Consider the following 27702-nt stretch of genomic DNA (forward strand, 5'->3'; position numbering starts at 1 on the left):
TCAGCAATTGAATTCTATTTCTCAAGAACAAACCTTGGACTTTATGTGCTTTTAATGCCTTCGTTTGGTTCCATTGTAACCTTTTAATGACTTGTGAATCTGTACTCCTGTATCATTTTTCGCAAGTACCCCGTTTAGATTTATTTTCAAAGGAGTGTGTGCAGAATTCTGGAGTTATCTAAAATTGTAGAACTCTGGTCCTGTGTTCAGGATCCAGCACCCTTTAATGTGACAATCAGCTCGACTAAATCAACAAGACTAAATGATTTTACTTACTCAGTTAATGGTAAATTGCAGGATTGGCAGTCAGAAAGTCTTGTGGCTACTATGTGGAGGCTTCTGCTATAACCCCAGCAGGCATGTTCATGTCACATTCCTGGGAGGCTTTCTGACTGCCGAACCTGGTGTCACTATTTATCACCTAATCCAGTACCAAATGAGAATGCCTGATGTACCTGTGTGATTATAAGGGTAATTGTTAAAGTGGGCAAATGGAGTATAGTGGTAGAAAACGTGTAAATGTCCTTATTGGCAGGAAAAATGAAAAAGGATACTATCTTAATGGTGAGAACTTGCAGAGCTCTGAGATGTAAAGGGATCTGGAAGTCTAAGTACATATTAACAAAAGGCCAATACGCTTGTATAGCAAGTAATTAGGAAAACTAACAATATTATTGTTTGTTGTAAGGTGCATTGAATAAAAAAGTAGGGAGATAATGCTTCAGTTACGTAGGGCTTTGGGTGAGACCACATCTGGAGTACAATAAACAGCATAAGGCTCCTTGTTTCAGGAAGGATATTAATGCATTGGAAGCAGTGCAGTGAAGGTTTACTGGACTCATGCCAGGAATGAACAGGTTGTCTTATGAAGGGAGTTTGGAGAGGCTAGGCTTGTTTCTGCTGGAGTTTAGAAGAGTGAGAGGGGATGACTGAAACGTATAAGATCCTGAGGGGTGTTGACAAGATGGATGTGGAGAGGATGTTTTCTCTTGTGGGAGAATCTAGAACTATGCATCACTGTCTTAAAATAATGGGGCACCCCCTTAAGACAGATGAGGCAAATTGTTATAAATCTTTGGCACTCTATTCCTCAAAAGACAACATAGCAAAGGCTTTGAATATGTTTAAGGCAGAAGTAGATAAATTGTTGATAAGCAAGGGAGAGAAAGGCTACTGCATGTCGTTGAAATGCAGAGATGAGGTTACAATTAAATCACCCATGATCTTATTAAATGGTCAAACTTAATTGAGGGACTGAATAACCTACTGCTGCTCTTTGGTTGTAAATTCACATAACTGTGATAGATTGGGAAGCTTCATTAAACAATATGACAGTGGACAGGCAATGGCTAGCATTTGATTGATTTGCAACAAACATGTGTTCCTTTATGTCACACCAACATGACAAGGAAAGTGGTCCCATGGATTATAGGAGAAATTAAAGATAGTATTAAATCTCAAGAAAAGATTTTAAAATTTGCTGGAGAAAGAGTAAGCCTGAGGATTTGAAATGGTCAAGAAATTGATAAAGACAGGGAAAATAGAATATAAAGGTAAACTAGCAAGAAGTATGACAGACTGTAAAAGTGTTTACAGCTATGAAGAAAGGAAAAGACTGCTGAGTGCCCTTACAAGGACAGGGGAAATTATAATGGGGAATGAGCAACTGGCAGAGGAACTGAACAAATATTTTGTCTTTCTTCATGGAAGAAGACACAAAAAAACTTCACAGAAATAGTGGGGACCCAAGGGTTCAGTGGAAATGAGGAAATAAGGGAAATTGGTATTGGTGGAGATATACTAGTAATGAGTCTGGAAACTGATAGAATTCCAAGAACCTGATTGTTCACCCCAGACTCTTCAAAGAGGTGGCTATAGAGATGGTGAATATTCCGAGCATCATCTTCCAAAATTTTACAGAATCTAGAATGGGTCCTGCAGATTGTAGGAAGACAAATATGATTCCACTGTTTGAGAAAGGAGAGAGAAAATGGGGAACAACTGACCTTTTCTAGCCTGATGTCAGTGGTTAGGAAAGTGCTGGAATCTGTAATGAATGCAGCTATATAGGTCCCTGGTCAGACCCCACTTAGAGTACTGTGCTCAGTTCTGGTTTCCTCACTACAGGAAAGATGTGGAAGCCATAGAGAGGGTGCAGAGGAGATCTACAAGGATGCTGCCTGGGATGCGGAGCATGCCTCATGAAAGCAGGTTGAGGGAACTCGGCCTTTTCTCCTTGGAGAGACTGAGGATGGGGGGGACCTGATAGAGGTGCATAAGATGATGAGAGATATTGATAGGGTAGATAGTCAGAGGCTTTTCCCCAGGGCTGAATTGATGGCCACAAGAGAACATAGGTTTAAGGTGCTGGGGAGTAGATATAGAGGAGATGTCAGGGGTAAGTTTTTTTCTCAGAGAGTGGTGAGTGCGTGGAATGGGCTGCCGGAAATGGTGGTGGAGGCTGATACGATAGGGTCTTTCAAGAGACTGTTAGCTCGGTATATGGAGCTGAGTAAAATAGAGGGCTGTGGGTAAGCCTAGTAATTTCTAGGGTAGGGACATGTTTGGTGTAGCTTTGTGGGCCGAAGGGCCGGAGTTGTGCTGTAATTGTTCTATGTTCTATGATGTGCTATCAAGACACTTAGAAAATAAAAGTATGATTGAGTTGAACCAACATGGATTTATAAAAGGGAAATCGTGTTTGACTAATCTGTTGCAGTTCTTTAAGGATGTATCTAGTAGGGTAGAAAAGGAGTTTCGCAATGGATGTGGTGAACTTGGAATTTCAGAAGAAGGTCCCACACACGCAGTTGTTGAACAAGATAAGGGTACGTAGAAGTGGGAGTCCTATAGCAGCATGGGTTGATTTTTGATTAAAGGGTAGAAACCAGAAAGAAGGAATAAACAGGTTCTTCTCAGATTGCCAGGCCATGACTGCAGGGATAGATGCCCATGCCCTAACTATTTGCGATCTATATTGATGATAACATTTCCAAGTTTACTACCAATAATACTAAGTAGGAATGTGACTAGCGATGAGGCTGCAAAGAGACTTTAAGAGGATATAGATAAGCTGAGTGAATGGATAGCAAGATGGTAGATGAGGGACAGTGTGGAGAAATGAGTTTTTCCACTTTAGGAGAAAAATCAGAAATGCTAAACATTTTTTTAAATGGTGAGAGACTGGGAAATGTTGGTTTTCAAAAGGACATGGGTGGCATTGTTACTGAAAACTAACTTGCAAATGCTGCAGGCAATTGGGAAGACAGAGGATTTGAGTACAAATATAGGAATGTCTTACTGCAGTTCTACATTTCCTTTGTGAGGTCACCTGGAGCATTGTAAACTGAAGAAGGATGTATTTGCTCTGGAGGAAGTGCAGCAAAGGTTCACCATGTGGGTTTCTGGGATGGCACACAATGGACTAAGTAACAACTGACCACGATTATCTCTAGAAGAAGATGGCAATTGAAAAGCTTTGTGAACAGTGTGACGGTGCTCTTTTTGTAAAATCAGATCTGCCTATCAAGGCATGATTAGTGACTCACTAGAATAAAATCAAGATGTGTAATTTTAAAAATTGGACAATTCTCTATCAAACCACCCAACAGAAAATTTAAATTTTGGAAGCAATGACCCATCTAAACATGATTCAATGGCACTGATGACTTGTAACAGCTACTGTAACAATTATGGATACAACATTACCAGTAGAAACCTGGACAGGGACAAATCAGTTGTATCTGATTCATGATGCCATGCACTTTTTGCAGTGGATGCCTGGAATGAGGCTGCAATCTTGACCTTGTGTTTGTCAACAATAACATCATCGCATTCAGCTGCAAGATAACCAATCCCAGTTTGTCAAAACTATCCCATGGAGTGTATATCCAGCCAGTTTTATACTAAAAATGATACCATTCTGTCATTAACCCAAATTCAAATTAGCAAACTGGCAGAATTTCACAACCTATCCCAACAGAGTAATGATAAACGTCAGATTTTCCCCAGAAAACTGAGCAGTTTCTAAACATAATAAAACATGCTGCCAGAAAACACATTCCACAAGAACCTGAGAATGTAGGTGTTATTTGTGAAGGCCAAATCCCATTATGTAGCTTGCAGATCAGGTTCGAAACTGATCCTTTTGTTGAAGACACATTGCAAAAGGAGAAGCGATAATTGCTGGACTGGTAGAAGAACAAGACAAGTCATGACAGAAACTTTGAAGAAGCAGACATGACACATAATAACAAGAGAACTTGGTCAATAATTAACTGAGTAACAGTCCACAGAAAGCAGAGCAATACTACAGCATAACAGCTAACCAGATAGAACACCCATTGCTTCAAAACAGTAAACAGCAGGAAAGCAAACACAAAAATAACATAACAAGAACAATTTCAATAGTTGGTTCACAATAGCTGAAATGGCACAAGCCATCCATGACATGAATACTGGTTAAGCTGTCAACCTTGATGGCATGCATGCTGAACTGAATGGAAATTCTGGCCAGAAACAAATGACTGGCTGCTGAAACTGTTCAACACTTGTGCAAGGTCTGATCTTAGGGTGACACAGTAACGTAGCGGTTAGTGCAACGCTATTACAAAGCCAGCGATCAGGGTTCGATTCCCGTCGCTGTCTGTAAGGAGTTTGTACGTTCTCCCACATCTGCGTGGGTTTCCTCCGGGTGCTCTGGTTTCCTCCCACATTGTAAAGACGTACGGGTAGGTTAATTTGGGTTTAAAATGGGCGGCACAGACTCGTTGGGCCGGAAGGGCCTGTTACCACGCTGTAAATAAAATTTAAAAATTCAAAAAAATTTAAATTTAAATATAGCCAAGATCTGGACATGAGTGTGTATTGTACTTCAAATGAAGAGTCCTCCATTCCAAAGAGTTCTCATCTTTTTTTGTTTCCTTGCCACCACTGCAAACTTTGTGCAAGTTTTTCTGAATTGGCTCTCACCATTTTAGAAGAGTAACTCATCCTCAAGCAAGCTAGTTTCCAATCAGGCATGATATGCACTGACTAGGTGCTGAATCCTACGCAACATGTCCAAGCTGATTTTGAGAAAAAGGAGATGCCAATATTCATATTTATTAACCTCTGAGATGCACAAAATAATGTTTGTTTGGGAAGATCTACTACCAATGTAATAAAGGACTGTCAGCTATTCCACATGATCCAAGCATGTGGAAAACCACCACCCATGCTGAACCTGGAGAAAAATGCCGAGTTTTGGCTTTTTGGCATCTCTGCTCCTCATCATTTCACTAAAAGACCAATCAACCCATCCAAGCATAAATAGCATTATGCCAATCAAGCAAGAGTAGCACAGGCACGGGTCTTCATCCAAAGAGTGCCAGACACCATACGTGGTCACACCGCTACAGAAAAATGCCAGAAGTCACACTATTGCTTTCTTGTGAAAACATAAGTAGCCAGAGTTATCTCTGTGACCAATGGTGAGAATTTGCCCAAGTTGCTCTCACAGACTTTGAAAAATGGATCACCGTTAAAGCATCTTCGTACCCAGTTGCATGTTATATGTTAGATGAGTATATTCAGCATGTAGAGATTGAGTAAGCAGAGAGATGCAGATATTTGCAGTCTGGAAATGGTGATGCAGATCAGAACTGCCAGCCTTCGGCTGTTTAATTCAATGTCAGAGGCTTTAAAAAAAAGGCAATGTTAAAATACCTAGCAGGTTTGACAGAAGGCAAAGTGCCATCTTATGCTAGGAGCATTTCGGGTGCAGAGCTTCAGCCCTCTGTCAACTGACACCAAGTTGCTGCTAAGAATTTGTCCACTGATTCCAGGGTGTGGAGATCTGTGAGATCAACACTCTTCATCCAACCCAGGGGTATGCAGGGTCCATGGGTAGTGATTCCAAGCAGTAAACCAGCAAGATCTGGCCCAATGTGTCTATCTACAGCACTTATTGAGAATTAAATGCATAAGGTGAAAAGAGACATGGTTAGATAAAGTAAACAAAACTGGAGTTCATTGTGGGGAACCATGAGGCCATCCTCTTGGCATTAAGAGAAAGAAATCAGAACATTTTCTTAGAGGAGACTGGAAGGTAGGAAAGAGCAAAGGGATTTGGGAATACATGTGCACAAGTAACAAAAAGCCATTGCACAAATGTAAAAGACTAGTGGAATAGTGACTTTTTTGACAAGGGGGGTAAGAATATAAAAATGAAGAAGTAATGTTTCAGTCAGAGCCTTTTATCAGACCCCATCAGGAGTACATTCTTCAGCTTTGTTCACTGCAGCTCAGGAAAGATATGATAACCCTAGAAGTGATAAGGTGCAGATTCACTAGAACTTTGTCAGGACTTAAATCCAGAACAAGAGCTAGGTCATTTAGAATTTTAATCAACAAGGACTTTTCATTCTAGGAATAGTGAACGTCTGGTTTAATTGAAATTTTCAAGACCGAGATTTTTTTTTGATGGGTAATGTCTTTTATTGAGATATAGTGAAGTGTAATAAAATTAAATGGCAGAACTGTAAATGGGTTAAATCACTGTTCTTGTTTCTGATCCTAAATAACTCTGTTCTTAAAATATGGAGACACAAGAAATGCTGGAATCTGGAGCAATACACAAAAGTGCTAGAGGATACATAAAAATATGGAGTTGTGTTTTGAAGTCACAATCTGCTAACAAAGAAATAATTTCCTCATACTTTTTTATTTAAAATCAAATGTCGTTTTTAATGTTTCGGCTCTGCTTTATCCCTTTGTAGAAAAAGTAAGTAAAGCACAAGAACAAGGAAAGGAAGCTTCAGAGTTGAGTAGCAGCAGGTAAGTATCAATTTTTCTTTCAATTTCAGTGCACTTCTATCTGGAGTGAAAAATGGCTAATCAACAAATAAAGTCTTTCTACTGAAATAAAATTGCTGGAAATACTCGGGCAGCAGCTGTAGAGAGAAATAGACCTAACATTTCAGGTTGATGGCTTTTATCAGAACTAGGAATGGTTGAAAATTAAGTATGTTTTAAGTTGCAGAGAAGGGGTAGGATGGTGAGAACAATGGAAATGTCTATGATAGGGTAGAGACCAAGAGAGTGAATGACACAAGTAGTGGTAGTGGTGGCTAAGAGGAGATGGTTAGGATTTGTTAATCACAGCTGATCTGTGTGGAAGAAGTGTAAATAGGTGATCAATGAGAACAGAAGAGAGAGGGAAAAGTACTGGAGCTGAGCTGAAAATCTGAAATGCTAGAAATTGAGAAAGTTTCTTCTGAAACCTTGGCCCAGTTTCTAGTGATTATGGATCAATGGTATGGAACTGGTTCCAATAAGTTCTAAATTTGTGTCATTTAATGAAATTAACAGTAGCTTAGTGGTCCATCCTCCTGTGTGGAGGAAGGTACAGGATGGCAGAAGTACAGTTTCTGACTTTGAATGGATAGGACAATAATTTTATTGAAATCTGTTTGATTTGTAATGTTATTCCAAGCGCAAAGAACCAAAAGACTACAGAAGGATCCTTCTGAAATTCTGCTGAATAGCTTCTCTTGGCCAAAAGGTTGACCATAAACCTGTGTCCATAAGCCAATTTCTCCTCAAGTCAGAAACATCCATTTTGTACAGTAACTGATATCATATCACTCTACGTACACTTGCTTATAGTTACTTCATTTCGTTGAATATTCACCCTAACGCTACCCATAATTAAACTAATGGAATATACACTGTATATTAAAGGATACCATAAAACATTATTATTACTACCTTGAAAAATGCTTTAAAAATGTTTGGAAGAGTTTGTGTAAAATAGGATTTCCTTAAGTCAGGTCATCTGTAACCCAGGGAGTCCCTGTACATGGAATTTTCCTGTATTCTCTGGTATTCTCCTACATCCCAAAGATGTGCTGGTTGTAGGTTTTTTGGCTACTGTAAATTGCTCCAGCATTGGTAGTAGAAGAAGTAGAATGGAGTTGATGAACTTGTGTGAGAGAACAGGTTACCAGGAAATAAATGGGAAAAATGGGATTGTGCTAAGAGCTGCCATAGACTCAATGGGCCAAATGGCTTCCTCCTATGTTTTGAGAAATAAGAAAGATACTAAGTTTCAGACTGATACAGGTTGAGACCTGGAAAGACACTAACTGCCCAGCTCTCATGCTGTGTAGCTCATTTAGACTCAGCAAAGGAAACAAATGAGCCATTATGACCTTGGCACTTCCAACAAGAACTTACTGCATTTATGTAATGTTCTGCAGAAAGTACCTAAATATAAACACAAATCAATTTTGGTAAGTTATTTATGGTATACAATCTGCCTATATTTGATTGGCAGTTGAGCAAAGCAATGCAACGGAACATTTCTCTGCATAACCCATCCATGTTTATTATAATGATTTAACATTTGCTTACATGTGGCTTTCACTTTTACTTAATAAACAATTTTCCCAATCAGCTTTAAAGCCATAAATGGATTGTTTTCTTGGACGGGATATATCCAAGGTTATTATGGGAAGCGAGGGAAGAGATTGCTGTGCCTTTGGCGACGATCTTTGCGTCCTCACTGGCCACGGGAGTAGTGCCAGTTGATTGGAGGGTGGCAAATGTTGTTCCTTTGTTTAATAAAGGGAGTAGGGATAACCCTGGGAATTACAGACCAGTGAGTCTTACTTCAGTGGTGGGCAACTTACTGGAGAAGATTCTTAGAGACAGAATTTATGGGCATTTAGAGAAGCATAGGCTGATTAGGGACAGTCAGCATGGCTTTGTGAGGGGCAGGTCGTGCCTCACGAGCCTGATTGAATTCTTTGAGGATGTGACAAAGCTTATTGATGAAGGTAGAGCAGTGGATGTGGTGTACATGGATTTCAGTAAGGTGTTTGATAAGGTTCCTCATGGAAGGCTTATTCAGAAAGTCAGGAGGCATGGGATCCAGGGAAACTTAGCTGTGTGGCTTCCGAATTGCCTCGCCCATAGAAGACAGAAGGTGGTGGTAGATGGAGTGTATTCTGCCTGGAGGTCAGTGACCAGTGGTGTTCTGAGATCTGTTCTGGGACCCCTGCTCTTTGTGATTTTTATAAATGACTTGGATGAGGATGTGGAAGGGTGGGTTAGTAAGTTTGCTGATGATACAAAGGTTGGTAGTGTTGTGGATAGTATAGAAGGTTGCTGTAGGTTACAACAGGATATTGATAGAATGCAGACCTGGGCTGAGAAGTGGCAGATGGAGTTCAACCCGGATAAGTGTGAAGTGATACACTTTAGGAGATCGAATTTGAAGGCAGAATACAAGGTTAATAGCAGGACTCTTAGCAGTGTGGAGGAACAGAGGGATTTTGGGGTCCACATCCATTGATCCCTCAAGGTTTCCGTGCAGGTTGATAGGGTTGTTAAGAAGGCATATGGTGTGTTGGCCTTCATTAGTCGGGAGGTGATATTGCAGCTCTATAGAACTCTTGTTAGACCACGCTTGGAGTATTGTGTTCAGTTCTGGTTGCCTCATTATAGGAAGGATGTGGAAGCTTTAGAGAGGGTGCAGAGGAGATTTACCAGGATGTTGCCTGGATTGGAGAGCATGTCTTACGAGGATAGGTTGAGTGAGCTAGGGCTTTTCTCTTTGAAGAGAAGGAGGATGAGAGGTGACTTGATAGAGGAGTACAAGATGATAAGAGGAATAGATAGAGTGGACAGTCAGAGACTTTTTCCCAGGGCGACAATGGCTAACACGAGGGGGAATAATTTTAAGGTGATTGGAGGAAGATATAAAGGGGACATCAGGGCTAAGTCTTTTAACACAGAGAGTGGTTTGTGCTTGGAACGCACTGCCGGCAGAGGTTGTGGGTGCAGATACATTAGGGACATTTAAGAGACTCTTAGATAGACACATGAATGATAGAGAAATGGGGGGCTACATGGGAGGGAAGGGTTAGGTAGATCTTGTAGCCGGATAAAATGTCGGCACAACATTGTAGGCCGAAGGGCCTGTACTGTGCTGTAATGTTCTACGTAACAACTCAATATAATATATGCAAGGACCCCAGCCTTTGCTGAAATCTGCTTCCTAGCCAATGTTTAGGGAATGACAAGTACTGTGGGGTTTTCTTTTCCGATTGCTATCCAGTAATTCCATCTGTCATCTTTGTGCATGTGTTTGAAGTTAGGATGCCTGACAGGAAAGAATAAAATTAGTTTTTATGCACCAGATAGTCAAATAACCAGCTGACAGAATGTTTGCATGAAAAGTTGCCACTCTGGTCTGGTGCAGAGAGTTGGATTAATGTATTAAATCTCTTGAACAATCAGCAGATCGCTGTACTGTGAAATGCACTGTTAATTTTAACCAGGGTTAGATTCCCACTTAAACCCTTGATGTAAAAGGATAATCTTCTATGTTGCTGTGCTACCTAGTTCCTAATAATTTAACTGCTATTTCACAAGTAATGTTTTCAGTGTCTAGTTAAATAAAATTGTCTATGTTAGAAACTTCATTAAAAACTAACTATTGGGGTTTGGTATTCTTTTGGTCCAGTTCTTCTTTATGTGAAGAAGTATTTAGACAATCACCATTTGCTTCAAACTTGAGAGATCCTTTATCTAATCTCCATGCAAGAACATCATCGCAAGGTATGTATTATGTACAGTTTCATATCCTGCCTGTTGCATTAAAGATTTGGTGTTTTACAATTTGTGGTGGTGTGCTTCATATTAATCCATGAGGAACTGGTTCATTAAAATGCAGTTTTCAAGTATGCAGTGGATACTTGAATATTTTTTAAATGTGTAAATTTGAGCATGAAAAGATATGTGTAAATACATCAAATCCAAGCTTGAAGCAAGTAGGTAACAGAAACAGCTACAACTGTATCTCTGATCCTCTCGTGTAATTCTCTGATGTAATGACTCTACAAATATGGATCCATGCTGCTGTACAGGATCAGTTAATTTACTCAAGAAAGATGGATGGCTTTCAGTCTTTAACACTGGAGTCTGCCCACAGTATGCAAAAACAATGGTATCAAGCTCTAAGCTATAAAAATGGTGGCAGCAGAGGCACAGTTGGAGGTGTTAAAATCCTTCCGCAAGGATATTTCTGTTGGCAGCTTTAGGGTACTGGAAAGAAGAACTTCAGTTGGCTGTTGAGCTTTTATCTTTAAAAAGCTAATAGATTCAAATAGGACAAATAGTAATATATTGGGACTTTAAACGAGGAACATGACTGAAATGACCATCTCATGATGCCAACTTGAATAAGTTTTCTGTTATTCCTCCCTTTCTGTTAATTGGGCAATATCTTATGGTCGAGATATCCAACTATCCTGGTTACTTTTCTGCAGATGGAATTTATTTTGATGTATTCACAAGAATCACTCTGTTCCTTCAGGATATTTTATCTGTGGGTGTTTTGCATGGATAATTTAGAAAAATTTAATCAGTACAGTCCCATCATAAAAATGCCAATATATGAGTTATAAAAATATGGCTGCAATTTTGAGAACATTAAGAAAAAATTGAATCAATGCAGAGAAGCTGATCGGGGAGAGCATTGTGCTGCTGACCAGGATTAGCATTACGGCGGTACTCTGGGTGGATATCTGGAGGGAACAGCCAATGAGGCTATATGGATAGAACTTGGGAATAAGAAAGGGGTGTTTACTTTGAGGTTGTACTATAGGCCTCCCAATAGTCAGCAGGAATTAGAAGAACAGATATGTAGGCAGATCAGAGGTGTAAAAGCAATGGGGTTGTAATAGTAGTGGGAGATTTTAACTCTCCTAATATTGACTGGATTGCCTTAGCGCAAGGGGCTTGGATAGGGTGGAATTTGTAAAATGTGTCCAAGAAGGTTTTTTTTGAGGCAGTATGTAGAGAGCCAAACTAGAGAGGGGTTTTACTGATCTTATCTTAAGGAATGAGAATGACAAATGATGGAAGTATCTGTGGAGGAGGCCTTTGGGATTACTGACCATTGTTTGGTAAGCTTCAAGGTAGTCATGGGTAAAGACAGGGTTGGGTGGGGCCCTAAACTGGGGGAGGGCAGATTTCAATGGTGTAAGAAAGAACCTGGTGGAAATAGATTGGGAGCAGCTGCTAGAGGGGAAAATGATATCTGATAAGTGGGAGCTATTTAAAAGTAAGATACTAAGAGTTCAGAGTCAGTATGTCCCTGTATGGTAAGAAACAAAGATTGAAAGTTTAGGGAACCTTGGTTAACAAAGAATATTGGAGGTTTGATTAAGGAAAAGGAGGCATATGTCAGGGATAGGAAATTGGTATCGTTTTTAGGGGATATAGGAGAGAACTTAAAGAAATCAAGAAAGCAAAAAAGGGTCATGAAATGATCTTGGCAGGTAGGATTAAGGAGAATCCTAAAAAATTTTATAAGTATATTAGAAGCATGAGGGTAGCTAAAGAAAGACCTCGGGGTCCAAAGGGGTAATCTATGTGTGAAGCCAGGAAATATGAGTGAGGTGCTAAATGAATATTTCTTATTGAGAAGGATGTGGAGGCCTGACAGTTAATGGAGGGGTATGCTGATATTCTAAAGCATGTCTGTATCAGGAAGAAAGATGTGTTTAAAAATATTAGCAGATATTAGGGTGAATAAATCCCCAGGGCCTGATGGTATCTATCCCAGGATGCTAAGGGAAGTAAAGAAGGAAATTGTTGGGGCTCGGACAGAGATTTTTGCATCCTTGTTACCCTTGGGTGAAGTACCAGAAGGTTGGAGGATAGCCAATGTTGTCCCCATGTTCAAATAGGGCAGTAGGGATAAGCCTGGAAACTTTAGGCCAATGAACCCTGCCATCAGTAGTAGGCAAGTTGTGAGAGAAAGTCCTGAGGGGCAGAATTTATGTTCACTTGGAAAGGCAGGATTAGTGCAGGGGAGATCGTGTCTCACACCTGAGTTTTTTTGAGGAAGTAACTAAGAAGACTGGTGAAGGCAGGGCAATGGGCATGGTTTACAAGGCTTTTGACAAGGTCACATGGCAGGGTGGTCCGGAAGGTTATAGCACAAAACTCTGTTGACAAACTGGATCCAAAATTGGCTCAGTGGTAGGAGGCAGAGGGTAGTGGTGGATGGATGTTTTTCTGACTGGAAATCTGTAACAAGTGGTGTACCGCAGGGATAAGTGCTGGGACCTTTTGTTGTTTGTAATATATCTAGAAATCTTGGATGAGAATCTAGGTAGTCTGATTACTAAGTTTGCAGACAACATGAAAATTGGTGGAGACATAGATAGCAAAGACTGTTGTCTAAGAACACAGGATGTATATCAGCTGGAAAGTTGGGTGGAGCGGTGGCAGATGGAATTTAATCTGGAATAGTGTGAGGTAATGCCCTTCAGGAAGTTAAATTCTGGTAGAACATATGGAATAAATGGCAGGGACATAAGAAAGTTGATGTACAGAAAGACCTTGTAGTGTAAGTCCATAGCTCCCTGAAAGTGGCAACACAGGTGAATTGGATAATGAAGAAGGCATTGAGTATAAGAGTGGGAACGTCATGTTGCTGCTGTACAAAACATTGGTTAGACCACACGAAGTATTGTGTACAGTTTTGGTCACCACACTACAGGAAGGATCTGGTAATGTAGGAGGTTGAGAGGTGACCTCATAAAGGTTTATGAAATTATGAAGGGTACAGATAGGATAGATAGAGTCTTTCCCAGGGCAGGGAAGTTGAGAACTAGAGGGCACAGAATTAAGGTGAGAGGGGAGAGATTTAAAGGAGGGATATGTTTCTCTCACAGAGGGTAGTGGTTATCTTGAACAAGTTGCCAGAGGAGGTGGTAGTCACAGATACAATTACAATGTTTTAAATGCATTTGGACAGGTACTTGGATAGGAAAGGCTTTGAGGAATATGGGCCTAATGCAAGCGAATGGGATTGGCGTAGATTGGCATCACAGTTGGCAAGAATAAGGATGGCCAAAAGGGCCCGTTTTTGTGCCATATGATTCTACTAAGCTTAAACTATATAAGACTCTGACCAGATAACAGTTGGCACTCAAACCTGTATCTCAGCAGGTTTATGTACCTTCAGGAGAGGAGAGGAGAACACATATCGCTTAGTAAAACACTTAAAATTTGCAAGGACTGAAAATCATGCGTCACTGATTATCACATCAGAAAGTTAGAAATATTTTTCCTTGCTAATATGTATGTTTTGCTCATTTTCTGCCATTTGGCCCATATGCGAGTTATGTTACCTGTGCACCAGAGCATTACAACCCGCCAGGATCTCTGTTGTTCTCCAATTCTGGTGTGTTGTAAATCCCAATTTAATTATTCTCCTGCTAGCTGCAATACCTTCAGCTGCCAAGGCCACAAGCTTGGGAATTCTCTTCCTTAAACCACTCTACTTCTCTCACTCATAATACTTCTATTCTTTGACCAGGTTTTTTTCTCTCCATGTATTTAATGACATTCTGTTAAACGCCATGAAACGTTTTACCATGTTAAGGGTGCTATGCAAGTGAAAATTGTTGAAAATCCACTAGGAATGTTGATTTTACTCTCCTTCACAGGACATTGTAGATATTTCAATGGTTATTTTACTAATTTTGTTAAATTGAGGAGGCATAAGTGTAATCCTGATGAATAGGAAGAACATGTTGTTATTGTAAGAGGAAATAATAGTTTAAAATATGTGAAGGATTTTGAATATCTTCAATGTATTGAAGTGGAGAGGCCCCACTTTTTATAGAGCCAATACTGGTTCTGTCATTATGCTTTCCAACTTTTGGAATAATACAAGTTTTAGCAGAACTTATGAAAGAACTATTATCCATTTACAGAATCAGGAAAATTACCCATTGAGACAGGGACTGTTAACCCGCCATGGAAATTTTGTGAACAACTTTTTCCCTGTAAGGTTTGTGGGAAAGTTTTTGGTCGGCAGCAAACATTGTCACGGCATCTTTCCTTGCACACAGGTAAGTGATCATGCAACAGCATTGTCAGTTGGTGGTGTGTATAAACTAGATGCAAGATAAAAAAAAGTATATAGCTGTCACTAAATTTGGAAGAGCTTTTCTTGTTGAAGATTGTTTGTCTTGCAAGGGTGTATAAAAGCTAACCATTGCAAAATGTTATTTTCATAGAAGAAAGAAAGTACAAGTGTCATTTGTGTCCGTATGCTGCCAAGTGCCGAGCAAACTTAAACCAGCATTTGACAATCCATTCAGTGAAGTTAGTGAGTGGAGATTCTGAGGAAATAGCTACTGCTGTAACCTCAAACAGTTGTGATCGTAAGAACAGTCCCTATTACTACAGGTAAATTCTGTTTCTGCTGTGCAGGATGCTAATTCACCTCAGTTCACGGTCATGCTCAGCCAATGTTATTTTCTTTAAAATATTGAACACTTAATAAACAAGATGAAAAAGCAATAGTTTTCATGTTGCCTAATTTTCTATCTAGCTGCCATGTTTGTGGATTTGAGACCGAGGTGAATCTGCAGTTTGTCAGCCACATGTCATTACATGTAGATAAGGAGCAGTGGATGTTTTCATTGTGCTGCAATACCTGCAACTTTTCCTGCATGGATGAAACAGAAATGAAAGCACATTTATATGCAGCACATGCAGGTAACCAAGGCAGTTAACTTTAGTTCTGGGTAATGGCTTATTTGGTTCAGTATGTTTTTAATTTTGCTCAGGTGGTTTTCTCTATTAAATTGCAATAACCATATAAAATATGGATTTGGTTCAATATGCCCTGAAATGCCCAATCAAAAGCTATTTCATTAGCTTCTGTTGAGCTTTGTTTGAAATGTAATGGATACAAGGAATGTAATGGATAACTGGGACAGAGAGTTAAACCAACTGGTGACCAGAAGCTTGGGGTTACACTTACAAATTGAGCAGCATTACTCTGAAAAGCCAAAACTTAATATTTTGGTAAGTGAATTTAAATCCAAAATAATAATTTCATAAATCAAGCTTAATTTTCAGTTTTAACTAGGGCTGTCAATTAAGATCATTTCACAAGTATGATTAGTACCGTAGCAAATTACTGTGTAGATTTTTGAACAGGTTAATTGAAGGTGTAGCAGAGTATTTGGAGATAAAAGTATTTGACGTGAGCTTTAGCAGGGCACTTTTGGTCTGGCGAACTGCCTCCCTTGGGCACTTTTCACTACTACTATCCTCAGCCTTCCAACATCTTCAATAACAAGTGCATTATACACCAATCTGACCTGCCAAACTCCAAGAATTCAGCTAAGATCCCTCTGACCTTTGCTGACATGTGATCTGAGGAGCAGCAGGAGTAGCTATGAGAGGACAGAATTTGATAGGGGAAGAGAGAGAGAGAAAGAGCTGGGTAAGTAGGTAGGTTGCAGAAGGACATTGGGAAAAGATTGGGGAGAGAGGAGAGAGACAAAATTGGGGGGGGGGGCAAGGAAATCAGGTGTGACGACGGACAGCATGCATCGGGTAGACCAATTGTTGTACAATTCTATGAAGAGAAAGAGCAAGCTGCAGCAATTGCCCTCCTTTCTCTAATCCTTTCTAGACCCACCTATCTGGTTCTTCACTCCTCTCCCCTTGGAACATATAATCCAAATTAAATACAAGTGTAATCAACAGGCCATGTGGTTGGTCACTGATGTTGATGTAAAAGAAATCAGGAGGGTCCAGAGTAGGAGGAATGCGGAGATCAGAGCAATATAGGCTGTTGGTGACATAGGGAAAGGACTGCGGAGCATTTGAACTGTGAAAGTTTTGAATTATTTTATTAGAAGTTATTGTGAAAAAGCATTTCCTTGGGATACTCGTGTTGGTATTCTTATTTTTTACCAACATAATTAGAGTCACTTCTTATTTTCATTGCTCAACGGCCTTACTTTTAACCAAATGCTCTTCTGGTAATTGTAACTAATTTTTAAAATTACCATCATTTTCTGAAGTTTTTATCCAAGATCCCAGGAAACCTTCATAGGTAGATGTTTTCAGATATTTCTCTGCAACATGTTCTCTCGGACACCTTGTTTCCAGCCCAAATTGTGGGAGAACAGCCCTGGAATTAGTGTCAAATTAAGCTATCGCTTTGGCTTGTGGTTACACTTGTCAAAAAAGTATGTGCAGTCAACTAATGGCAGAACTTCCCCATGTCTTCACTTTGGTTTTTAACACTTCTACAGATGAGAAAGTCCAAACACCCTCTTGTCATAGTCCCGCCAGTGAATCCAAGGCAGCTGCTATATTCTCTTCTTCATCATCGTCTTCGTCATCTTCCTTGTCTTCATCTTCAGCACTTTGTGATTCTGTCACTGAATCTGAAATCCCCCACTCGGACTTCACCACTGAAGAGCAAAGTACTTCCTTCAACCCTCCAGTGGCACTCAGTGGGTCATCTACATCAGGTTCTGAGGAAAAAACTGAGAAAGGTAAGGAGGATCTGTTTATTGTCTTAATGATCCAGCAGAAGTCTTTTTGCTTATTGTACTTGTTTATGTCTTTACTCCCCTTGTGTCAAAGCAGCGTGGCACTTTAAACTGGAAGTCAGTGCTAATAACCTGAGACCTTTTCTTTAATGTCATAAAACCAAATATTCAGATGCAAGTGCACCCCATGCATGAAAAGTCCAAGTAGATTATGATTAGCTAGAATTTAATTAGAAGCTGGCTCTTATTCAGCTTATAAATAAAAATAATCTGAAAGAAATTTCACAAATTGCTGGTAAAAGTGATGAAGTGAGCAACCTGGAAATTTGATTTCCAGTTACTAAAGGTATCAAAATATACAAGTGGTTATGTGTGTCTCAAACCCACCAATCCTAAATAATTTTTCCAGTCCTCTAAGGTATTAAGGTTTAGAATTTTGCTGCTTTTAAGATAATGGATAATAGTTCATTTTCAATAAACAGACTGAATCTCAAGATCTAAGATCTTAATCTACATGTACACTGTGCATGGAATAAATTACCCAGATTTAATAATAACTCATCATGGTGTAAACGTCATTGGAAATGTAGATGGTTCACACGTTCAGATCAAAACTGCTTGACTATATTTAAAATGACTTAAATAATAGAAGTCAAAAGACCTATAACAGCACAGACTTGAAAAAGAAACATGAAATCACAAATTGTACATAAAGGATTGATATATCTGTCCAGAAATTCCTTGCAGAAGTGATGAACATTTTTTAATTTGAAGAAGTGAAGTTTCACGATGAGGAGTGCACTGATGATGCAAACTAATTCATCTCTGGGCATGCATTGTTGGATTTGCTGTCAATTAATGTATTGGAACTTGTCCATATTATTTGCCTTTATCTCCCTCCAAGGAAATATACCAACAGTTTAACACATCTAGTGCCTTGGGAAATGAGGAGTCAACCAATCTCACTGAATAGCATTTGGCTGTGAGCAAATGCCTCCATAGCAGGGCTACACTTGAAATAAGTGTGCAGAGTACTTTCTTATAATTGTCAGAGAGATGATAAAGTACTAAGTAAATGAAAGATTTTCTTTAATCATTTTTGTTTAAATTGCCTTTCCTTCAGTGTGGCCTTGGTCAATGTTGGTTACTCTAATGACACAGAATTTCACGTGGTTTAATGCATATGGGGAAAAACAAAGAAACGCAATTTGGGATAGATGTTTACTTTAGAATATAATGTTATTTTTCATATTTATTTTCTCATATTTCCTTAACAGTGGAGGTGGCGATTCAGCCCATTGCATCCATGCCAGCTTTCAGAGCATCCGATCAGTCCCATTCCCCCACTTACTTCCCTATAACCTATTCTCTCTCATATGCCCATCAGCTCCAATTTTCCTGCCACCTCCCTACACTAAAGGCAATTTTCAGTATCCATTTAACCTACCAACATGTCTTTGATATGTGGGAAGAAACTGCAACACCAGGGAGAAATCTATGCAATCACAGGGAGATCATGCAGTTACTTGCATGTGTTGCAGTAGAGCAAAGGGATCCATATGCAATGAATTCATAGGTATAGCAACCTGTAACTATATATTTATCTTAATTGTATGTAGAAGCAGAATATAAAGCCAGAAATCTCCTTGATTGCCTTTGTAAACTCACCATGTGTTTCTATTTCCTTTACTTGTGTACCTGAGGCGATTAGATCACAAAGAATATTCTTCCATTACAGCCAAAACATTTCTAAGAACTTATTAAGGAAAACCATAAGAACCATGTCTACAAGGCTGAAATTCGGTATCTCTGGCCTCAGTAGAGCATGTGCACTGAGTATAACTTTGCATACATATTCATCCAGTGGGAGTTATGGGGCCCATATGGGATTCCAGCCTGAAACAACACTTTGCAACACTTACTAGGAATTTGCAAGCACTCTAATTATGTTTTAGATAGTGGAGAGGCTTTATGGGGGACAACATAACATTTACCCTCAACCCAGGATAACATTCTGTAATTTTTGTGGCATGGGGGTTTATTTGAGGGATCCTCATAATTTCTTGAACCCTTTCAGACAAACTTATTTAAAGATTTGTTTATTGCTCTGGTTAGTTTTGGAGGGTCAATGCCAGAGATCCCAGATCTGTAGTTATCCATAGATACAGTGACTGGGTTTTCAGCCCCATTGCCTCTTTAAGCAGCCTCACTCTTGTGTAGTTTATATTCAATCATTATTCTGTTTTTCCATCTAAGTAATCTTTTTGCTGGTAGATGTTATCTTAACTTGCCATTACTCCTGTGCTCGCTGAACTGCATTGGCCACTAGCTAAGCAGTGCTTTAACTTTTAAAATTTTCTCCCTTGTTTTCAAATCTATCTATTGTCTCCCTATAACTTCCTCCAGCCCTATTACCTTTGACTATCTGTGCTCCCCTAATCAGTTCCTCTTAATCATTCCCAACTTTTTAAAAACTTCACTATATCTTTAGCTGCCAAACCCTGAAGCTTTAGAACTCTTACGCTAAATTTCTCCTTGCTCTGTTTTTCTCCCTCTTTCTGCTGTTTAGATATACCTTAAAGCTTCCCTCTTTGACTGAGCTATTGGTTATCAGCCTGTACGTGGTCTGGCCTTTAATTTTTTTGTTTGATAACACTCTACTGGAGACCCTGGGGCTTTTATAGGCACTATTTAATTAGGACTTGTTAGATTTCATACTGTCATCCAGCAATATGGTGCCTGCATTTTGAAAAGTGCCAGGAGAGAATTGTGAGCACCTCATTCTTAAGGAAGAGTTAATTGCTTGCATTGCAGGAGAGCATGTAGGTCTACTTCAACTGTTGCCTCCTGAAACTGTACTTGAAGCAGACAACATAAAATGTATTTGAAGAAGGATCCCAGAAGAGGAGTTAGAGGGGCCAGTGACTTTAACAGTTTAAAATGCAGCACAGTTTTTTGTTTGTATTGAAGCTGCTGTTTTTGTGGGGACTTGCACAGTGTCACTATCTTGGCCTGTGGTGTCAAATGTGATGAATCAAGTAAGATTATTTTGGGGCTGCTCCCTGCTGCACAAAACTTGCATGTCCGGGATCAACACTCGCACCAGTGGCTTATCTTTGTTGGGAGTAGCACTCACATTTTCCTCATGCTACATGTCGCCAAGGGTGATCCTAATTCATAATGAACCTAATTACTGTTTTGTAATTTGTCAATCACTTAGAACAATGTTATTGTATGTACTGACTGTTTAAAGATTTTTTAAATCCATCCTGTCTTGTGTTCATTTGTAGTTTATAATTGTGGTGCTTGTGTTAATCCTCAGGTTTTGAGTGCATCTTCTGTAACTTTGTGTGTAAAACAAAGATGATGTATGAACGACATCTGCAGATCCACCTCATCACCAGGATGTATGAATGTGACATCTGTCACAAATTTTTGAAAACATCTGAGCAGCTATTGGAGCACAAAAAATGCCATAATGTATCCACCGGAGGACTCAAGTAAGGAAAGCTGGAATCTAGACTACCATTCTTGGGATCTAACTTTTAAGGAACTTTTCAGCACTAATTCCTTGCTTAGTTTTGGTTTTGAAGCAGCTAAATTTATACTGGCTTTAAGAAAATCGTTCCAATATCAATTGAGAAAATTAGCCAGTTTTGTTCAGTACCACAAAAATACAAGGAAACTGAACTACGCAGAAAATGTTGCAAATCCCCAGCATGTCAGACATCATTCTCCATGAAAGGAAAAATGTTGGAATAATGATTTATGTCAGCACCATCCTCTGACAAAATGTCAGAGACCTGAAACATTAACCTAATTTTCTATTCTACACAGACTTTGTCTGACTTGATGAGGGTTTCCAGCATTTCCTTTTAATTTTTAATACCAACTGTTGATGTTACTGTTAAGTAGTCTATAATACAAATCTGATGTCCTCGCAGTTAGTGGTTACTTAAAACAGGTTGAAACTGAGAAAAAATTGAGTTTTGCATACAAAGAATTGGCATTTCAGTGAGATAGTAGAGTGTTAAGATTGAAGTGGGGAAATATAGCTGAGTCTTGTCCTCGCCTAGCTGCCTTACATGTGCAAATTACAGTAGGGTTCACTTGACAATGAAGAGAAATTAGACCCTTGTTGATTTACTTTCTCCATCCCCAGAGGCAATTATAGTACAACCACTGCTGCAGAAAATAAAATTGGCTAAAACTAGACTAGGTTTTGAAGTGAAGGGTTTTTGTATTGAACTTTATAGTGGAGATTTGGGTGAAATTTTTTTATTTAGCATTTTTCACTTTGATATCCTTTGCTCTTGGGAAACTCAGCCCTTTTATATTTTTCGAAATATTTTTCCACTTCTGAGTACTTCGAATCATTCACTGGTGTGTCATAGGTAATCACATTTAGTCCAGGTTTTACTGCAGACTATTATAAAGAATAGATTGCAAAGGATAAGCAATAACAATAATTTGCATTTATGTAGTCCCTCTAACGTAGAAAAACGTCTCAAGGCACTTCCCGGAGGCATACACAGACAAAAGTGGACATCAAGCCAACAAAGGAGATAATAAGAGGGTTGAACAAAGATTGGTCAAACAGGTGGGTTTTAAGGAGGGCCTTAAAGGAGAGATGAAGGTGGGGTTTCAGGAAGATTTAGGGAGAGACTTTCAGAGGAATGGATCTTGGCAGCTGAAGTCACTTCTTCCAATGGTGGGTGAGGGCAAGAGGAAATGTACACAAAAATAAAGTAAGAGGAACTAGGGGTGGAGAAAGAAGGGAAAAGTTCTAAGACTGAAATATGTTAATGTGGGTAGGGGCTTGGAGAAGCCTAAAAAGATTTAAACAAAAGGATGCACATTTTAAACTGAATCAACTGATCAGGAGCCAATATAGTTCAACCAGGACAAGATGAAATGAAATATGGGGTTTGTATTAAAATAAGATGGTATCGCTGCCTTTGCCAGAGGCTGCAGAGAAGTTAAAAAGAGGGAATGCTGTGCCAAGATGATAAACCTGGGATATCCTTTTGGGCTTTGATTAGGATTGCCTCAGTGCTGTGATAGGGGTGGAAAGTTAATTGGAGAGCTTCAAACTAGGGTTCCATGAAAGATGGGGTGTGGAAGTTTTACATGGAAATTTTGGTAGGTGGTTAAGAATAGTTTTTTTTAATATAAAAGATGGGTGTTACTGGCAGTTTTGAAAGGAAGAACACAGAAGTTTAGAAGAAACCTTTAAAGATGTTAGCTAGTATGAGACCAAGGATAAGAAGTTAGGTGCTCATCAGTTTAGATGGAATGAGGTCCAAGAAGATAACATGGCTTGTATGTTGTGAAGAAGAATGACAGGAAATAGGGAAAGAAACAGGTTCAGGATTAAGCAGGGCAGGAGAGAGGTGCGGCTTATTAGACACCAGGAAAAAGGGTAAGTTAAAGTTGTCCATGAGTTCCCTGTATTTGAAAATGAGGAAGGAAGGCACAGATGAGAAATTTTAATATTTCCAATGTTGGAGAAAAATAGCTGTGGTCTTCAGTTTGGGTTGACCTTGAAGTGAACAACGTGATGTGAAGAGAATAGGCCGTGGCATATTTGATGTGGTTTAGCAAGATCTAGCCCTGGATAATTAAACTAGTTTTGCAACAGAAACACTCAGATCTATAACCAAATGGATGAATGAGGAAGGATAGCCAGACCAGAGGGAGCAATTCAAATGGGAGTGATATAGGTTTACATTGGAGGAAAGAGCATAGGAGAGGAAAAGTTTACACAGATCAGAAACTGAGGAAATATTGTAGAGAATGGGAACCAGAAGATAAACACGTAGCCAATGGAAAGTGCATATTTGAGTGACCGACTGGGATGAAAAATGGATGCTTTAGGCAGTAAAAGATAGTTCCTCAATTTTATCCCAAGAAGGAGTCCAGGAGACAGCATATTTGGGGAAGAAGATCAGGCAGAGAAACTGGGAAAACAGAAGGGGGGTGGGGGAGGGGATTAAATAATGATGCAGACACTTTGTTGCCCCAAAATCACTGTCCACTTGCCCCAGGGCCCCATTCCCAGCACTATGGCATGGCGAAGTGCAACACAGACATCTGATGAGGCCCTGACTCCTTTTCATTTGAATGAGAAATGCTGTATTTGCATTGTTTAAAATGGGACAGATTTAGGTGGTTATTCATGCTGTCCTGTTGGACTCCATGGGGGAATCCACAGAAGCAGCAGGGCAGAAGATTCTGCTGTTGTTTTAGGCTCACGCCAGTGCTAGAAACTAAGACTTCGGCTGGGAATGCCTGAATAAGCCCCAGTATGAGACCTGGGTTCGGACAGAAGATATTCCCACAATATCGTCTTTCCACCTTCTTCCCTAAATGTAAAATGTTCATTAGATGTCAAAGAATGCAGCTCAATATACAGTACAGTGCAAGGAGCTGACACTTACAGAATTTTATTTTCTGAAGTAACTTGGTTTTGTTTAAAAGAATGTGGGTTGAAAAATAACTATTATAATGAATAGTTCTGTTTTGACTCATCTTTGAAAGCACCCTGGTTTAAAGGGAAGATTGGACAGATTTCCCTCTCCTAGCCTTTATCTGATATCTCTTGATATAAATGGGCACGTGTGAACTACTTTTAAGAGCAGGATCAGGCACTGCTGTGATATACCAAATAGTCACTAACATGGCTGTATAGGGCAGGAAAATGGAGCGAGGAAGAAAGGAAAGTTTTTATAAAAAGAGGAAATATAAAATCAATAAACTTTAATAAGAATGGAACAGGTCTGATGTATGTTGCATTGCAAACTCTGTTTAAGCATACTATGCTAGTTTTTGCAGTCTGTTCAACTGAATTGGACTGGTCCCTGTGGATTCCTCATGGCTATACTACATGAGAAGTTAGTTACTCTTGCTGTGAGCTAATGACTGATTTACTTATACTAATTTAGGTAAAAGATAAAACTGAGGATTGAAATGGTTTTGTACTTTTAGTGTTCATTGTCAACACCCACTTTGCCCACTTTTTAGACTTGCTCTTATATTCTTCTTTCTCTTAACTCCTGCCTATATGAGGACTTCTGAGCAATAAGCAGCAATACAAAGTTCTCATTCTTTAAATTATGCAGCATTCACACGTGTAACTTTTGCTTTTCTACTCTAGATCACAGAAAGGTTACAGCATGGAAGGAGGTCATTCAGCCCGCTAAGTTCATACTGATTCTAAGCAATAGCAATCAACTAGTCCATAATCTCTTGCCTTTCCTTTTCTAGCTGTAATATTGTGTTACTGGCCCAGATCTCCTAATATCCTCACTCTAGCTATGTCCCTGACTGATTTCCTGATGCTGATTTCCTAACACTGTCTGTCTATTTGTGCCCACCGATTGTTCAGCTTGCTGCATCAATATTTGCAGTTCACGTCACTTACACTGATCCATCTGGTGTCCATGTCTAGAGCTTTGCCACACACTTCCAAAACTTGTAAGCACAGCTATCTTTTGTGCTGGAAATCCTTTATCAGCCTATTTTTATGCATCCGTCTTTCCTGCTACCCAACTCCAAAATTAATAAATCCTTGGTCTCCTTATTCATTTCTCTAAATATTTATTTGAACAGATACTTTGAACCATGAAGTTACAATTTCTCTAAAGTGATGTGGTATAAATCGGATGCACAACTTTGACTTGATGGTTTACTGTGGCATTGGTGAGTTGCAAAAATTTTTTTGGTAAACCACTAAGCCTCGTTGTATATCCTTTATTTACATAAAACCGATATGAAACCTAGAAATCTCATTCTAGTTTGAGATTATGCCAAATTAATCATTACTGGTGCTGAATTATAAGCAATTTATGCTTGCTTAGGGTTTCTTTCATAGCAGACCTTCTGACTTCACTTTGTTGAGGGGCTTATCTCACAACAGGCAGGAATTAATGGAGGTACCAAAAGTATGAACATAGAATTAGAGTTTCAGAAGCTTTAAGGTGGGGAGAAATATTGTAATGCGTGGGTTTGGCAAGGACATTGCAGAATGTTGGACCATAGTGGTCAATAATAATGGAGTAGATTAGTTGTATTAAAAGAAATTACAGAGAGTAAGCAACAACAAGAGGAATTTACAAATAATATGAATTTTGAAATTGTACCATTTATATATAGCATGATAAGAGAATCCTTTTAAGAGTACAGAGGTGAAAGTGCTTGTAGTGCCCTCTCAGTGATGTGCCTCTTGTACATATAGGAGCTGAAGAGTGCTCTAATTCCCAATGACTTGAGGAATAGCATTCACATTTTGGTCAGATGTGGGAACCCTTGCTAGTTCCCTTCTGGGAACATTCTAAAGAATGAGTTTTGATCTATATTACAAAAATATAGTTTATTGGAAAAAAACTTTATTTCCTCCCCTCTACGTAAAACTTAATTTGAGCTTTTACTGTTGATCTAATAATTTATGGACATGAAAGCAAGTCAGTGGTGTTTCAGTGAGTGTATCATCTGTTGCTATTGAGCAGTTCAATTCATTTTTTACAGTCTTTCCGTGTCAAACTTGTTACAACACACAGTATTATACCATAATTAAATCTGTTTTAAATTTCATCTCTGTTTCTAATTGTACACCAGGTGCCCATTTTGTGTTTACGCCACAAACCGTCCTTCAGCCATGGAATGCCATTTAAGGACACACTACAAAATGGAATTCAAGTGTCGAATCTGTCAAGTGGTTAAAGCAAACCAACTGGAGCTGGAGATTCATATCCGTGAACATCGCCTTGGCAATCACTATAAATGCGATCAATGTGGTTATCTCTCCAAGACAGCCAATAAGCTGATAGAGCATGTGCGTGTCCACACAGGGGAGCGTCCTTTCCATTGTGACCAGTGCAGTTACAGCTGCAAACGCAAAGACAATCTAAACCTACACAAAAAGTTGAAGCACTCTCCCAGGCAGACTCTGTGCTGTGAAGAATGCTTCTTCACAACCACACATCCATTTGTCTTCAGCCGGCACGTAAAGAAACATCAAAATGGTGAATATTTGGAAGGAGAAAGGAAGGTCCAGCCTGTACTTGGGAAAGAAAGTAACTCTGTATTAAACAGTGGCAGTCCTAGAAAGCTCCTTTCACCACTTTCAGTTATGTCAGCATCACAGGCTTTGCAATCTGTTGCACTGTCAGTGACTGGCAAGAATGGAATTTCAACGGGATCATTTGGTTTATTTGGCTTGAATGGCATTTCTGCACATCTCAATAAATACAGGAACTGTGATCTCACCCACCTTATTCCACTGACTACACTTTTTCCTCAAAACAAATGTGAAACTACATTCCATTCGTCACAGCAGCAGACTGCACCCGCAGATAGTGTTTCCCCCAAAAACTCGTTCCTGGCCTACCTTGGCTTAACTGAACAGACAAACACAGTTTAGGTTTCAGCCACAGAGTGAACCGTGGTCATTGCTGCAATATAAGATTTTTTTTCAAAAATGTTTATTATTGTAGAAGAGTAGAATGCGTAGAAGTTGCTGTAAATGCTTCTTGTATTCATATAAGTGCTGCTTGAATTATATATAAATACTTATATGTCCATATTTGTATGGAAACCCAAGTATTGGAAAGAGGTAGTTGGACTCTGGGCTGTAAAATGCCCAGTCTAAAAAAAAAGAGAAGTTATGTGATGAGGCAGAATTTTGCACAATGCTTAGTCTTGCACATTTTTGCGTTACTTAAAGTAGTATCATTTTCTACCTAGTATTACTAATTTCAGAGCAGCAGTGTGTTGACTAAATCTGATCAGCGTGATAGTGATCGGCCCCATTTATTTTGGCAACAACCATTAGCACTTTGAAAGATGCATGGCATTGCTGAATATTGTTTTCAGCATTTATCATCTCCAAGCTTTAGACTGGCACATTGACATTTTTGCATTCAATGCAGTATAAATGATCCCTGCACTATGTTTGAAGTTCATCTTCAACCACACAGTTGAGTTCCAGTATTTTGTTTATTCAAAATGCAACATTGTTGTTTTCAGTATTTTGAACCGTGTAGATTGTGTGTGTGTGTGCGTGTGTGTGTGTGTACTAATATATATATAATAATATATATTTATATATATATTATTGTGTGTATGTACATATAATATATATTTATATATTTTGCTTTGATTATGCTTTGCTGCATTTAAAAAAAAGCTGTTAAAAGGCTGTTTGTGACAGTGATTGGCACTTAGATTTTTTGCTCTATTTCCTGTTCAGTTGCATTACTAGTGTAACCTGCAGTATATTCTAAATAAATCTGCATTATTTTGGTTTCCTAGTACTTAGTTTTGTTCCTGTCAA

At 39.2% G+C, this 27702-nt stretch overlaps 1 protein-coding gene across 6 annotated transcripts in view; it reads left to right on the forward strand.

Annotated features, from left to right (window-relative positions):
• Positions 1 to 27198, forward strand: part of znf827 (zinc finger protein 827) — a 71207-nt gene extending 44009 nt beyond the window's left edge. For 2 of the 6 annotated variants that reach the window (XM_052038349.1, XM_052038351.1), the window contains 8 exons: positions 6759 to 6816; positions 10511 to 10605; positions 14781 to 14918; positions 15087 to 15258; positions 15404 to 15570; positions 17127 to 17372; positions 20692 to 20869; positions 25986 to 27198. In XM_052038349.1, the coding sequence (XP_051894309.1) occupies positions 6759 to 6816; positions 10511 to 10605; positions 14781 to 14918; positions 15087 to 15258; positions 15404 to 15570; positions 17127 to 17372; positions 20692 to 20869; positions 25986 to 26790 (1859 nt within the window). In that variant the 3' untranslated portion in view covers positions 26791 to 27198. Of the gene's footprint in view, positions 1 to 6758; positions 6817 to 10510; positions 10606 to 14780; positions 14919 to 15086; positions 15259 to 15403; positions 15571 to 17126; positions 17373 to 20691; positions 20870 to 21853; positions 21970 to 24980; positions 25071 to 25985 lie in introns of all 6 variants that reach the window. The other 4 variants (XR_007958170.1, XR_007958172.1, XM_052038364.1 and 1 more) reach the window with 4 other exon arrangements.
• Positions 27199 to 27702: the final 504 nt, after the last annotated feature.

Source organism: Pristis pectinata, chromosome 2, assembly GCF_009764475.1.
Source record: "Pristis pectinata isolate sPriPec2 chromosome 2, sPriPec2.1.pri, whole genome shotgun sequence".
NCBI classification, from domain to species: domain Eukaryota; kingdom Metazoa; phylum Chordata; class Chondrichthyes; order Rhinopristiformes; family Pristidae; genus Pristis; species Pristis pectinata.